This window comes from Hippocampus comes, unplaced genomic scaffold, assembly GCF_001891065.2.
Source record: "Hippocampus comes isolate QL1 unplaced genomic scaffold, H_comes_QL1_v1.1 scaffold59, whole genome shotgun sequence".
In the NCBI taxonomy this organism is placed as follows: Eukaryota; Metazoa; Chordata; class Actinopteri; order Syngnathiformes; family Syngnathidae; genus Hippocampus; species Hippocampus comes.
In genome coordinates, this window is record NW_017805406.1 from 598,546 (window position 1) to 614,291 (window position 15,746).

Here is a 15,746-nt window from a genome sequence, read left to right on the forward strand (position 1 = left end):
TATATATATATAAAATATTGCAATCATATAATAATAAATAATATAATGTAATATATAGTTAAAAAAATATATAATAATAATAATAATAAATTGTAATAATATAATAATAAATTAATATATATTTTTAAAAAATGTATATATATATATATATATATATATAAAATATTGTACTAATATAATAATAAATAATATATATTTAAAAATATATATATAAATAAAAATTCCCCCCTCAATATTACAATGGCGATTTAATATGCGATTATTTGTTTCAAACAAACACAAGAAAATTTTTTTCCTGTATTACAATAAACAATGTTATATTTATTCAATATAAATATTTTAGTACAATAGGCTAGTCTTCCATTATCAGTATGACAACTTAACAAAATTATTCCAAACAAGTGTGATGTAAACATAAGCCAGTAAATCATAAATCTACTTACTTTATGTCAAATTAGACATTAAAACTCCAGCCGTCATAAAACAGAAATTATCGCCCGGACCGCGTGGATCAAAACTCAGCAGAAGCAGAATTTTTGACGCTGTTTTGTGCATCGGACGCGTGCGCCTAATCTTGTGGCCGGCAAGCAAAACGACAAAAAGCGTAGCTTGTTAGCTTGTGCGTGCTAACGGACGCTCGTACCTTCTCACAGTAGCGTAGTTGATACTGCAATATGGTGTAGTGGGGCTGCACAGGGACGGACCAGTGAAGGGTTAAGCTGCTCTCCGTGGAGTCACTCTTGCGAATGACAGACACCAGCGACGGCACTGTGCGGGATACCCGAAGTAGATTAAAAACCGTCCGCATTACCTGGTCACCTTTTTCGCAATTTCTTACCATCGTAGCTTGTGGTGATGTTGACGCCCTCGCTGGAGGGGTCCTTGCCGCTGAGCTGGGACACCCCGTTCAGAGCCTGGATGGCGAACGTGTACGTGGTGTGAGGCAGCAGGCCCCACACCTCCACCCGCCGACTGGTCAGGCCGTGCTGAGCCGGCCGGTAGCTGACGCTGTCGCCGCAGGACACGCACGAGCCCCTCGGCGTTCTGCACACGAGGCACCTGATGCTGTAGCTCAGGTCGGCCCTGCCGCCGTTGTCCAGAGGCTCGTTCCACTCCAATCGTAGCGACGTGCCGTTAATCTGGGAGGCGATGCTGCGCGGCGCTGAGGGAGGCCCTGCGGGCAAAGTTTCAAACCATCAACCATCGACTGGAACATTGGAATCGGGGTTATTTTGCAAGGTGGAACTTTTGAGACACTTTCGAGATTCATTTTCATGCTCCTTTAGCACGCTACGACTTTCACATTAAGCTAACGGTGCTTTCGAACACGTTATGATGCTACAAACCAACCAAATTATATTTCGTAATCGCAAAGGGAGACAAACGTAAACTGAACAAGCCATTTTTTTTTTCTTCTCCGTCTAACAGCTCATTTGTCAGAGAAATGTCAAAATCTAAATCAAGAAACCTTGAAATGAACATGAACGCTTTCAGGGACAGCGGCTACGACAGGGGACAGCTTATCATGTTATCCGGTTACAGGGTGCATGAAAGCGTTAAAATGTAAACATTTCAAAGATGATAATCAATTTTTTTATTATCAAGAGCAATGAGGCCTCGGCTGTTCCAAAGATGGAGCATGGAGGTGGTTTTTGGGGGGGGTTGCTGTAGCTATCCATGGAATAACAACAGCACTCCCAAAGTCACCATAAGAAATGCATTTATCGAATATTTTTCTTTTTCATTTTCATCGCGAACGCTATAAATAATAAAAAAACGAAGAACTGGTGAAAAGGAATAACAGCAAAGTGTACATCTGCTAAGGTAGAACAGAACGGGTTTATCTAATATTTTTACTTTTCATTTTCATCGCGAATGCTATAAATAATAAAAAACGAAGAACTGGTGAAAAGGAATGAGAGCAAAGTGTACATCTGCTAAGGTAGAACAGAACGGCAGTGACAAGCATGCCAGCATAACACCTCCACCAATATTGTGTCATCCTTATTACATCGGGAACATTTAATCATAATTTCATTTCCGAGCTTTTTTTTTTTTTTGAAACCTGATGCAATCAAGGCATAGCAAATTTTTCCCATCAAATCCAATTACAACCCCTGCAGTTGTGTTTTTTTTACGCCGTTTCACCTTCCCGTGACCTACAACGGTCTTATTTGTTTTTCATATAGGCACAGATATAAGATTCAGTCTTTACGTGCAGCCAGGAAGCAGAACAGTAAATCTCCGGAGCCTTTGCGTCACAACGGGGAGCGTATGTGTGGCAGAATTTCACTGGTGCAATTACGCCGCGGCGAAACGTGGCCGATAATGAGCACTGTGTGAAAATGGTGAGAAGATAACTGTTGCCTCGGGCCGAGCAGAAGACGGGGGGGGGGGGGGGGGGTTCCTGAGTGGAAAAAGCAACTCGAGAGGCAGGTTGAACCCAAAGTAAGAGCCGACTGATTTGAGAAGATCCCAAATAAAGCAGATGTTAAAACGTGCTTTTTGTGCTTCAGGTCGTGTTTTCACCACGGACAATTGAACCGTGAAGTGATGGAATTGGAAGCGTTAGTGGAAGACAAACAAACCATAGTACTGAGTGACAGCAATCAATTGCTGTGATTATTTTTGGTGAAGCTCGCAGCTGCATGAAAGTTGGTTAATCGAACTCGCCTCGAGTGGGCGTTCTGTGTAACGTCGCATTTAAATCTCAGCACAGCACAAACACACGCACAAAAAAAAAAAATGCAGCGGGAAAGGTCAGCGCCAGGGATGTCAAAATGTGCTTTCTGTGCTTCGGGTCGTGTTTTCACCACGGACAATTGAAGCGTGAAGTGATGGAATTGGAAGCGTTAGTGGAAGACAAACAAACCATAGTACTGAGTGACAGCAATCAATTGCTGTGATTATTTTTGGTGAAGCTCGCAGCTGCATGAAAGTTGGTTAATCGAACTCGCCTCGAGTGGGCGTTCTGTGTAACGTCGCATTTAAATCTCAGCACAGCACAAACACACGCACAAAAAAAAAAAATGCAGCGGGAAAGGTCAGCGCCAGACAATTGTCACACTTGGCTGAAATGATTCAGGCGCAAGGAATTACAAAATTTCAAAGAGCTTCGTGAAAGGCGACCAAATCATCCCTCCGATCATTCAAAAGCGTGATTTTTTTTCCCACCAATTTTACTTCTTCTCAAATCCATCCACGGTAAGCATGCGGGGGTGAGTTAACCCAAGACGGAATAGTCCACATAGGCGCTTAAGCGCACGTCTGTCAATGGCTGCCGGTGGGCTCCAAGCTCATCCGTGCCGCCGAATGACGACGACCGCAAAAGAAAATGGAAGGACGAAGGCCTTGCGATGAAAGTGATCAGGAACAAATACGTGCGCTGTGAAATGAAGTGAAATCCCAACTGTGGCAAGTGAGAAATGTTTCACGTCCTCTTGATTGCTAATCCGGGGGAAGTGCACCGAGCTGTCCGAGTCAATTCCTTTTCACACGTGATCTCGAATCCCGGAATCGGCGCTGAGGTGTCACTTAAGACCGTCAATGGCTACTTCCCCTTTTTGAGTGGAAGCCCCCCACCCACCCCCTCCAATCTGTCACTAATGACATACATCTCAATGGCCAGCTGTGGCACAAAAGAATCAAAGCAGATTTAAAGGGAGGGGGGGGGCGGGATTAGCACCAGAGGCGGCAGAATCAGAAGCCGGCAAGAGCCGTGGCGAGCGTGAAGCTAGGCACCTTCGTATTTGCCGGCACGGATGAATTCAGAAGCCAATTTTTGGCGACTACTCACTGGTGCACGGAGCGTCGGGGGTGTCGGATTGTGCTCGGAAGTATCCGGGGCGACACACGCATACAGACTCCCCTCTGATGGAGGCGTGGCTCGCTCCCGGACAGACTGCGCACTGTCCCTCCGCGCTGGACTTGAAGTGACCCACGGGACAAGCTGCGGAGGACAAATGAAGGAAAAGCATTATGAGCCTCTTACGTTGGAGATGACCTGTGGCTCCGACACGCATGTTAACTCTGCTCAGGTGCCAGATGGCCGCAGATGGGATCAGGGAAGAATGTAATGAGAGCTAAGTCATAAATCAGATAGACTACCGTCGTCTTTTATATGGGGGGGGGGGGGAAAAAAAGAACCAAAACATGATAGTCCTTCGAGAGATAAGGGAGGAAAAAAAACAACAGCAGATTTCCTGTTCCTTGAAAAAAAAAACCCACAAAAATTATCTTTGAGTGGAGCAATTTCAAGTCAAGGCGTCTTCGGCGGTAAAATGTTACTTGAGATCACTTGGCGACAGGAAGCTCCCGCATAGCATTGTTTGTTTCAAAGATGAATTTGAGTTCACCAAGAAGCTACAAATCAGGGTTGTCTTGAGGGGAAATAACACCTTAACGTGGACCTCGGGGAAATAAAACTGAGTGGACGCGCTGGCCAGCAGGCGCTTTGTTTCAATGACGCCGCCCAAATGAATCAAGCGCATCCGTCAAACCGAATCAACGTGACACAAATGTGCACGCGTTGGACATTTCGGCGTTTGGGCCCGGAAACGTACGTACTGTCGCTATGCAAGCGAATGGAATGAGAGCCCGACTCCATTTTCGTTTTTTCGAAACGATCAGCCTACGAAGCCAATCAACTGTTCAATCTTCTTATGGAGGCAATTTCCCTTAATGCTCCTGCGGTTGTTTTTTTTTTTTTTTTCCTCCTTCCGAGCCTTTGATTGAATGTGCTCAAAGTGATACGGTCTTCACAAGGCGCCCCCCCCCCCCACTCCACCATCCTTCTATCGCACTCAACCAAACGTCGTCCCAGCAGTCAGCCTTTGACCCCGCTCTTCCCCTCGGAGATAAGTGCTGCTCGGTCCTGACCTCTCCCCCCGTCCTCTCTCTGTCACCGCTTCCCCTCCTCATTATATGCGCCGCTCTCCCACGTCCTCTGCAAATGCGTCTACCCTCGCGGCGCACCCCACCCACAGCTCGCCATTGTTTTTCTCCTTTTTGTAGGCGTCGCCAGGCCGCGGAGGCGCTGACTCACAGTGCCTCCGCCGCGGCGAGCTAACCTCATCTCAATCCTACCTGTGCATCTCGTGTGTCCCTCGGCGGCCTCGTATCCGGCCACGCAGGCGCAGGAGGTGGTCGGCTGGCCCACCCACTGGCCGTCTTCGCCGCAGAAAAGCTTGGGGGAGCGGGCTCGGGGGCCCTGTTGCGCGGCGTGCTCCACGCACATACCCTGCGCCTCCTGAACCAGAGTGCGAGGAATGGTCTCGGGGAAAGAGGAAAGAGCGCTGACGAGGGGGGGGCACTTTTTGAAGAAAACTCGGACGGAGAGCAAGGCCATGCAGGAGCCCTGAGCCTGAAAGGCCAAGTAGAAGCCTCTCTTGGATAAAGGGCCGAGTCGTATGGTCTTCATGTTGGATTTCCGCTCGCCGCCCTTCCTGAGGAGAAAGTCCGCTGCCACCGTATCCACCTCGGGACGGGAAGAAACACGTTTTAAGTCTCACCCTGGCCGGATTCCAGCGCACGGGATCGACACAAGCTTTCGCCGCATTCGACACATTTGAAATCCTGAACGGCACCTCGCATATGCTTCACATTATTGAAACTTTTCCAAGCGTGCTATTTAGGGGCTTCTCGTTGATTTACAACCTTCCTGGCAAACGTTGTTTCCCACTGCTGATAAAACCTCATACGCACAGACGTGAAACATGCCCCGGTGCGTTGTGGCTGTTTATCACGATCAGCATTTCATACGTTAAAAAAAAAAAAAAAACGAAATAATTTGTAGTGACTGTAAATTTGAATCAGCGTGTTTCGCAACATCCCTCGGCGCGTTCGAGAACACCATAAAAAAAAGCGGAATACTTCATACATGCTTGGGGGAAAAAAATTGGAGGAAAAAACGACGTCACTGCATCGATTACAAGGCCCAAAATGATCGTGAAACCTGCGCACTCAACCCAAAAGGAGTGAAAATACAAAAAAATAGAAGCGGTTCCCCCCTTTTGAATTGTCCTGGTAGCCTATTTTCTTTTTTTTCTTTTTTTTTTTTCAAGACCGTGTCTCAATACTCTTCCGCTTCCGCACCTGCATTCCAAGCACAGGCGCATACCTTTGTGTAAGGATTCTCCATCCACGGCGGGTACGTGTCCGTGGCCTCGTTGGAGTCCGCCTGGTAGTAGTAGAGGTTAAAGGTCTCCTTGCAGCTGCGGTGGTGGCCGTTCCCGGAGGAGCACTCCATCATGGTGAAGCGCAGCTCCACGTAAACCTGCGAGGCTCCCCGTCTCGGGATGAAGCCGCTGCGCAGCCAGTGGCTGAATGAGCTGTCAGTCTGACAGATCTGGTAGGTCCTCACGCTGTTGTTCTCCTCGTCCAAACCGCTCACTTCCTCCCACTGAGAGCAGAGGCAAGTTTTTTTTTTTTTTGAACGGCACTTGAAAGGGAATCCGAGCCCGAAAGACAAACGGTAGAACGTTTCCATTAGCCCGGCTGTTTGTAATTGTCCAGTAAAAACACGAGTCATCGCATTAAAAAGTCTTTCATTCTCTTCTTTATCAGTTATGGCCGGAATCCGCCTCTGAGACTTCAATTCGGGCTCCGTCACGACTCGGATTCTGGCTTTTTTTTTTTTTTTTTTTTATAAATCATTCCGCACACCGAGGTGCGGTGCAGCTTGTGGGATTTTTTTTTTTGAAGTTCCACTTGTCAAGCAGAGCACATTGCAGCAAGCCAGACTGTCTTTCTTTAACACACAGCAATGCAGAAGTTATGGAACGCGTTTGTGAAAGTCCAAATGCGGCACCGAATATCTGATTGCGCGGCAAGCGGCCTTGCTGATCGTCAAACGTGTTGAAGTGCAGGAAACACCCTCGACATGAACATAATCAAGGCTGAATCCAGCAGATGTGCTGGAGAATGTCACTTATGTAAATATGTAAATGTTTACCCCCCCCCCCCCCAAAAAAAAGATGATCTGTTGAATGAGGCTGAGAGCCAGCAGCCGAACACCGACGCGGGTTCATCGCCTTTTGGAGAGAGATTTTCCCCGTTAAGCCGAAATGAAACAATGTGAAGCGCGGCAGCTCCTATTTTTTCATAAACAAATGCCGCTCGCGTCGACGGCGTTTTGATGCATTCGGCGGGGAGTGACGGCGAGCTTGACTCCAATCCGGTCAAATCATGCCAACATATAAACGAAATTTTAAATGTTGGGTTGTCTCAAGAGATGGTCGCGTTATCCGATCGAAGAGGGCAGTAGAGAGGCTGGCAAAATATTTGATCAGCATATACGTTGCTGATTTAATATGCCTGACTGTTGATCACAGATGGGAACATTTACATGACTTATCAAAGCGCCGTAGGCCCCCCCCCACCCCCCCTCCTTCCCGTTTATTGACGTCCTTTACAACATTTTCCCATCCGAGACACGAATAGAGGAGAAAATATGGTAGCCGCGGGCAAAAATAACCCAGCAACCACTCATTGGTTGATCAAATTACAAATCTGCCTGTTTTTGGGGTTGCTGGAATCCCAAATTGTGGGCTGCCAGCGGATTCCACGCCACGGTCGATGGGACGCATCAAAGCATCTGCTTCCAATCTGCTCTCGAATCGCACATTCGCTCCCCTTCCGAGATTACCTGCCATATAAGGAGCTCTTTCGAAGCCACGAGAACAACGAGATGCCCCCCCCCCCCCCCAATCTCTCTCCCATCGCCATGAGGTCTGGGCTCGCAAATACAGATAAGAGGGCGGCGCCGTGCTGACATACCTCCGGCTTGGCCCGTGAGAAGATGGTCCATCTCAGATCCGATGTCTCTACCTTGGTATTCATCAGCACTTCTGCCAAAGACAATTTCAACGTATTAAGACACGCAAAGCAAAAACAAACAAATCGGCCGGTACATGAGTTGCACCTGCACAATTTCAAAACGGCTGACTCAGCGGATCCCGTAAGAGGGTGGACAAATACCCGAATATATGATGCCTTGTGTCACGCAAAGTCTTCGCGCATTGCTAAGATGCGACGTTAATTGAGTGCGAAGGAGTCTCGCCAGTCGATTACAGACAGGAAGATGGCCACCGCTCCAAAAAAAAAAAAAAAAAAAAAAATCCCATTTTTCCTCGTGATATACGAATGGCCTCTCATTTGGAGCAAGTGCAACTTCAAATGCGGGAGGCTTTTTTGAAGATTTTGGAGTTCTTCAATGGGACTTGTTGAGCATGATTCAACATCTCAGTAAAACCTGAACCGCCGCATGTGAAGCATTTGGTTTAAAATGACTTCTTTTTACAAGAGGACATCACCCCCCCCCCCCCCCCCCCCCCCCCCCCCACAAATCAATGTTATTTCCACACCCCCTGTCTCTCAGCTAGCTTTGCAGTTCTTCTCCAAGAATTGTGGCTCAGATGAGATTTTAGAGGCCACTACATTCCCTCCCGAAATCTCATCTCCAGGGTCCGGCAGTTTGGTTTTCGAGCAATAAACAGGATTTAATACAACTCTCTCACGTGCCGCCATCAAGCGCACGAAAATGGATGTCGGAGGAAAAATGGAGTTTTCAGGCTGTATTTATTTAACATTGCGCTTATTAAATTGCTCGGTTGAATCAGTCAGAAGTGCCAAAATCGGTTGCCGTTCGCCGCGTATCTTTTCCCATTGCAATTTACCTGTATTGTCGATAAAACGAGTTAAATGCGGTTTCTGGCAATGAGGTAGATTCAGAAGAAGAAATAAAATAAAAAAACAGCTTGAAAGTGACAAAACAGCCTTTGGACTGCTCATATTTATATTACACAGGAAAGGGGGACTCTTGTTTGATGGTTAAAATCAACAAGCGGGGATCAAACAGCGAGCTGAGGCATCACCTTTGGCGGAGACTTCCTTTCCTCCCGCTATTGTCGTTGGCGGGATTTATGACACCATTGTTGTCGTACATGTCACCGTGTTCGCTCCTTGTCTGGCTTAAATAAAACCAGTGAAAACGTTTCACTATCGGGACAAAGTCAAACAGTGGCGTCGCTCGTTTTTTTACCCCGGACTCGCCCCGACATGTTGCTCGGTTGTCCGACACGTGCTCACGTTACACGTCGGGTGGCTGTCTCCGATTTACTGATTGCGGCAGACACATCATTAGGCACACGTGTACAATCTGATCGGATCCAGTGCGAGTCCTTATCGAAAGAAATCCGCCTCGACTAAGATAATAACGCTCAGCTTTGATTGGCGCCGTCAGAGAGTTACGGTTGCTTGCTTGGCGCCGCCAGTTCTAGATTCGCTTCGGAATGACGTTCACATTCACGATTATATTTGTAACGCGGTGGGCCATAGACCCTCACAAACTTTCTTAAGACCGCACGGCGTCTTCAGACATATTTAGCGCATAATAAAGCACTGAGGAGAAGACCCAAATTCGGAATATGCCACTTAAGTGCACGGTACATTTCTCAACTCCGATCTCTGGTCATGTCGGTGATGAAATCTGTCCCCATAGCAACAACCTGTGTTCATATTCCAACTTGTCCAAACTATGAAAGACAATATGAGTTGGAAATCTCGGTGGCTGCATGCGCAGTCTAAAATTCCTTCCCCGACTCCCATCAGTTGAAAGACGACAAGCAGCTGTGAGCCAGTCAGCGCCCCCACAACGAGCCCCCCACGCCCACCCCCACCCCGGTCTTCAACACCACCGGCTGTATTTGATTTAATTACACTAAGAACTGCAGCGCCTACACTTCTTCATCTCTGTGATCCCGCGTAAAGTGAGACACTTAACACACCCCGAAGAGCAACACGGAGAGGCACCCCTTTTATGAAAACACACCAAATAAAATGCACGTTATTGGACATCCTCCTCCGTACAGCTGCTTTTCCTTCCTAAGATAACATTTGAACACAGAATAAATAATATCAGGTGTCAGGTGACTCCCGGTGTCCTTGTTTTGCTGCTCACGCCCACAGCAGCTCACATCTTGCCTCCAGCTAATTCAATACATTTCTCAGGCAACACACACACACACGCACACACAAACGCACGGACACACAGACAAATGCAGAACGCATTGCAATCCCGACCCGACTCTCGCTGTCACAAACCCAAATTGCTTAAATCTCTCTTACCGCATTCCACCTCAGTGTTATTTTCTCATCTGGGTGACTGTTCTCCAACACGGCATCCAAATGTGCATCGCACAAAAACCCTGATCGTATTTTTTTTTTTTCATTTTTACCTTGCCCAAGGATGTTTTTATTGCACAAAAACCCTGATCATAATTTTTTTTTCCATTTTTACCTTGCCCAAGGATGTTTCGTTCATATAATTATGCGATGTCAATAATGGCCACGAAACATCGAATTACTGCAAGGTATACTACTATTTTTTTGAATAGGTAAATAAAACGATTTATTACATAATATAGAAGTTTATGCTTATTTGCATTACCACCAAAACTTGACATCCGTTAAAATCAAAATTTGGTTTGTTTGTTTGTTTGGATTACCCCCAAAAATTGATTACTAGTTCCATTTACGATGACATTTTTATTTATTTATGTATTTTCGGTGGCTGTAGATGATGATCCAAATCCAGGAGTTATTTTCAGTGTGCATTTCCCGGTAGATGATGCGAGAACCCAAATGATCAAATATAAGCAACATCCAGGAGAGCTGGGTCGGGTATCAATGAAGGCGCACGATTTGGAGGCAACCCAAATTAGGATTGTTTGTCTTGGGCCGAGTCTTCGCTCTCCTGAGTGCCGCTTGCTTGATTTTTATCAACATTTTCACTTCTTGTGAAAATAACAACATGCTTGACATCGATTTTCACTTCAAAAGCAGAGAAGCCCGGCAGCTTCAGTCGGATGTTTACGTGAGGATGTTTGAACTACAAACCGATAAAAAGGAGAAAAAAAAAACAGTGTTGTTTAGGTTGTTGGTTTACATGATGTCTGCAATTTTGGAGCCAGCAAATGCAAACATTAAGCTCTTCGGACTCCAAGAGGACATCTTGTATAATGATACCACAGCGCTATAGGAGTAGCGTTTCTGCTTTTACAGCCAAATGTACACTTACTGCGTCTGCCCAACAGTTACGTTCAAGTCTCCGTTGACATTTTGTCATTGTCAGGCTAAAATGTCCAATTTTGGCCAATGTAATGTTTTGTTTTTAAATCGATACTTAATGGTCAGTCATCCCATACATGGGTCTGTTATTATTTATTTGTTTGTTGATGGATTTATTTTTTTATGACAAATTATTGACCAATCTTAAGTGTTGAAAATGGCTTGCTCTTTGAAAATGCAACGGCAATGGCTCAACATGGCTTTTTTTTTTTTTTTCGGGACCAACCGACGTGCAACTACAGGCCTGGCAAGTATATTACAACCGGGCGATGTAATCACAGATCATTCTCACAAATGAAAAAAAAAATCCCATCATTACTTGTTCCTTTTCATATCCTTGCGAGGTGGTGCGCCGCTGCCATAAATTTATCAATGACAAAGTTTGGAATCGCACCGTTGGCTCGATTCATCACATCCGACTGGCCGCTGTTTTCTTTCAAGTGCGCACCTGCCACACTTTCATATGTTGATTAGATAGACTAAAAAAAGAAAAAAAAAAGCAGCACCAAACAACCACTCCCCCCTTTCCCCAACCCAAGCATAGTAATCAGTGTTTATCACAGCTCTATCATTAAAGTTTATGAGACAGGATGCGTGAGCGCGAGTGTTTTCGATGAGATGGTGAGTGTTTCTATTATGCGCATGCATGGCCATGCCTTTCACTGAAGTCGACTCGGAATTAAGTCTCATTAGAGGAAGCCCCCCCACCCCCCACATCCCGCCCCACATTCTTTCAGCAGCAGCAGTAGGGTTGGCCACCCACCCGCGGAAAATTGCCCCCCCCCCTCCTATTTCACAATACCAGAAAACAGTGGAAACAATAAAGGCTCGTCATCTGGCCAGATTTAACCGCAAAAACAAACACGTGTACAGTAATTGCGGGACAATTGTCCTTATTGGAGTCAGATTAGAGCGGCGGACACGAAAGCTTGAGCGGTCAACAAGAATGGCCGCGTACATGATCTGTTGACAAAGAAAGAAACCAGATTGGCTTGCCCGTGCTTGGAAGTGAAGAAAATGAGAGGCGGGTGACGTCATCCAAACTCATCCAACCCTTTCGGTGCAACAAACAGGGAGCGAGAAGGTTTTAAGTTTTCGACAACAATGGAGGGTGTTGCATGGATCTCTTTTGAAATGTAAAACTTGACCCTGTATTTTTCTTTCTTTTTTTTTTTTAACAAAAGGGGGAGGGTAAAACCAATACTGCACCCTCAATTTGTCTTCAGGCTTGACATTAATGAAGTAATATTAAATTTCGGGACATTTTTCAGCTGATGCTTTGACATCATTCACAGGGCTTTCATCATTTTTTTTTTCTGTTACCGTTTCTCCTTCGCCGTTTTACTTTCGCTGCGGCGCGGGAAGCGAAGAGGGAAATGGCGGGCACGCTTCTGCTACGATTGCACCTCGTTTCATTCAAGCAAAACATAAAAATAAATCTCATTCATCCTCATGCACCTTCGGGACAAAAATAAGTGGCCTTGACACACACACACAAAAATAAAATAAATTCTTTAAAAAAATAAAATAAAAAGGAAGATAAGGAGGAGAAAACATGCAAAAGAGCAATTAATGCTCCCCAAAAAAATGTATGCAGCATCACAAAGGCACTTTGTGCATATCTTGTTTGCTCTTTCAAAAATTGGCTCCCATACGTCGTCGTTTTCGGTCTGCTGTGAGGCAGAAAGTAATTGCTTTCATGAGTAATTGCACGCGCCGGGCGTCACTTGATCCTAATGTGCATTTTGAAGACTATCGTTAGAAAAAAAATACTAGTCAATAAACTGAAAGGGAATTAAAATAAATGACCTGCTTCGTGCGCCTTTCTTTGGATTCTACAAGACAAAAAAAGGCTTTGAATAAGACCAAAATGACGGTGAAATCTGAGAAGAAAGCCGAAGGTTTTCAAGTAACTCAATATGAGCAAGAAGCAGAAAAGGTCAGCCAGTATGTGAAGTCCCCGCCCCCCCCCAAAAAGCCCTTTCATATCTAGCGCCACCTAGAGCTCATGTTAAATTCCTTACTTCTGTTTCTTTAGCATTCGGGCCTCGCTGAAAAGAAAACAGAGGCTGCTACAACAATAAAGTTATAGAGTTACAAGAAAAATGCTTTCATATGAGTGGGGGGGATTAAAAAACAATTTTTTAAATTGTAATTTTTGTTCCGAAAAGGTCCGAATTTTGCAATCCCCAAAGCAATGAATTAAGATTTTTTTTTTTATAAGCGCTTGGATGAATGGCCAACTGGACTGCTGTTGCATATGTTTTCGATTTTTGTCAACGGTCTGACTGGTGCCGTGAGAAATTAGGCGCACGTTTGAAAATTACAAATGAAGCCTTCGGAAGAGATTTATTGGCCCACAATTAGATTAAGAGATCGATTTGCAATGGTGCTGAACAATTAGCTTAGCATAAAGACGGCGAGCGAAAAGACAGCTGGCCTGCTTTTGTTTTTTTGTTTCAAAATAATACAATATCTGGGCAGTCGGTTTAATTGGAGCTTTATTATCTTTGGACAGAGCCAGGTTGGCTGTTTCCGCCTCATTTACTCCCATGACAAACAGACAACCTCGTATTTTTAGAAGCCTTGTTAGGAAAGCAAATATGCATCTTTTCCAAAAAGCCAGTTGAGTTCTCTGAACCCCAAACCCATTTAAGATTCATTCCTCCTGCCTGCTAGCATAACAACGAAGTAAATTAATGGCTCTCGTGTTTTTTTTTTTGGTACATTACTTTTGAGTATGAACTTCTGGGATTAATTAGGGGCGGTATTGTCAGATGAGAATTTCAATAATTGCAGAGGATTATCATGCTCGTATGATGGGAAATTCCGTTCACGTCGGTAGTGGGGATATATAACAAACATTATTGTTAGCGGCCAGCCCAAAATATCGGCCATTTTTCACTCCGTGTCAGCTTTCCATTTGTCGGTTGAACTATTTAGATACAACCTTGAGTGCGCGCGAAGGGGCCGTGTTTGTATGTTTTATGGCAGAGTTGTGTCTAGTCGGATTAAACCTCAGTTTCCTGTAATTCCTGTCCCCTTCCTGTGTCCGGGGTCTGGTGGAAGGAGGGGGTGGGGGGCTCACCGACGTGCAAACCATTCACATTAAGCGAGCCAGACACTGTTGAACTGCTCAACTGCGAATAACAAAAGCCTCCTATGGCCCCGCGTGGATGCGCTCAGCTAGTTTGGAGTACGTGTGAGCTCATGAAATGGCTTTGCGAGAGCTGCGAGATTGAGATGAAAGAAAGGTGTTAATGTTTGACGCCTCTCCCCAAACCCCCCCGCCTTTTTTTTTCTTGTCTGTAGGGATGCATATCAATAAGAGCGAGAGGCTGCTTTCTGTCCCGGGACAGGATGTGACCTAGTTTGGGAGTCTTCTCGAAACCGGACAGAAACCATAGACAGGATCCACACTGCTGTCAATCAGGTTGACGGAGAGATTCAAAGTCCACTTCTTGGAAAAAGAGCCGGTGGATTTTTTTGGCCGAGCGCCACACATTCATCAGAGTGGACAAACATATTACTTTAATAGGCGGTTTCGCAGCGCAGGAACTCACCAGGTGGCAAGAACATTGACAGGAAAATCCCCCTAATTGTCCATGTCTGGCTTTCCGCTTCAATGGTATCGCAAACCGAGGAGTTGACAAGCCTTTCTTTTTCGCAACCCAAACAATTTCTCGCGTCCTATTTTACATTTGAGCAAAAACCTCAGGGAAACCAAACAAAACGACAGTGTAGAAATCAGACGCTCTCTCCATGCCTATATCGAGCCGTCGTTGTGCTAGGGAGACTTGAGCGACGTCCGCACGACGACCGAGTTGAAAATATGGAGAAAAGGTAGATACCAAGAAGAGATTTTTGAAAAGATCCACCATCCGTTCCGCTCGCAAATCAACTTTATTAAGTCATACCTTCTGTTTAGGTAGGCAACCGGTTTTCAGCTTTTGGACAGAAACTGTAACGCTATCAATTTATTAGCGCCCCTTTAAATTGCCCGTTCAAGCCAGGATAGGTTCCTTTTTTTTTCTGGGTGACTTACAAAGCGCTTGGAATGTTGTTCTGACAAATCTGCATGTGAAAGAAAATCTAACCTTCCAAATTTTCGGCATGTACACAAAAAGTCAGGATGGCAACAACCGGCGTCTTGTTGTCGCAACAGTCTGGTCTGCAGCAATTAGCATCAAATGCTACCTTGCAGAATTCTTGTATGTACCGCTGGGTCCATCCACGTTGAGCCCCCAAAGCGTCCCGGGACTGGTAGGTGACCTTCAGGGTCCACAATATGCACACCGGTGCAGGCTTGCAGTAGAAACCACCCAATTGATCCTTTCTTCTTAGTCAGAGGTGAGTCTTTCCCAAATTACAGCCATGTCAGACTTTGCGCGGGTCAGCTTTTTAAGTGGTAAAAGGTTGAGTATTCCTTTTTTTCGCAGTACAAGCCAGAAATTGCTTCCATTTCTGCCCCCCATACCCTGTTTCCCCCCCACCCCCCAACCTAACTTTGTTCTCTCCGCCAAGGCAACAGTCTTTGTTTGCCATGTGCGAAATGAAATCGTTCTGAGTGGTGTGATAACAACAGAAAGCATTCAATAAAAGATTCGGGGGGGGGGGGG

The 15,746-nt window shown here is 45.5% G+C and overlaps 1 protein-coding gene across 1 annotated transcript in view; it reads right to left on the minus strand.

The window, feature by feature from the left end:
• ephb4a (eph receptor B4a) overlaps window positions 1-15,746 on the minus strand; it is a 31,948-nt gene that overhangs the window by 7,050 nt on the left and 9,152 nt on the right. The window contains exons 2-7 of the mRNA XM_019873216.1: window positions 7,777-7,847; window positions 6,119-6,400; window positions 5,086-5,476; window positions 3,797-3,949; window positions 839-1,174; window positions 644-768 (exon numbers count right to left, since the gene is read on the minus strand). Of these exons, the coding sequence (XP_019728775.1) occupies window positions 644-768; window positions 839-1,174; window positions 3,797-3,949; window positions 5,086-5,476; window positions 6,119-6,400; window positions 7,777-7,847 (1,358 nt within the window). The remainder of the gene's footprint in view (window positions 1-643; window positions 769-838; window positions 1,175-3,796; window positions 3,950-5,085; window positions 5,477-6,118; window positions 6,401-7,776; window positions 7,848-15,746) is intronic.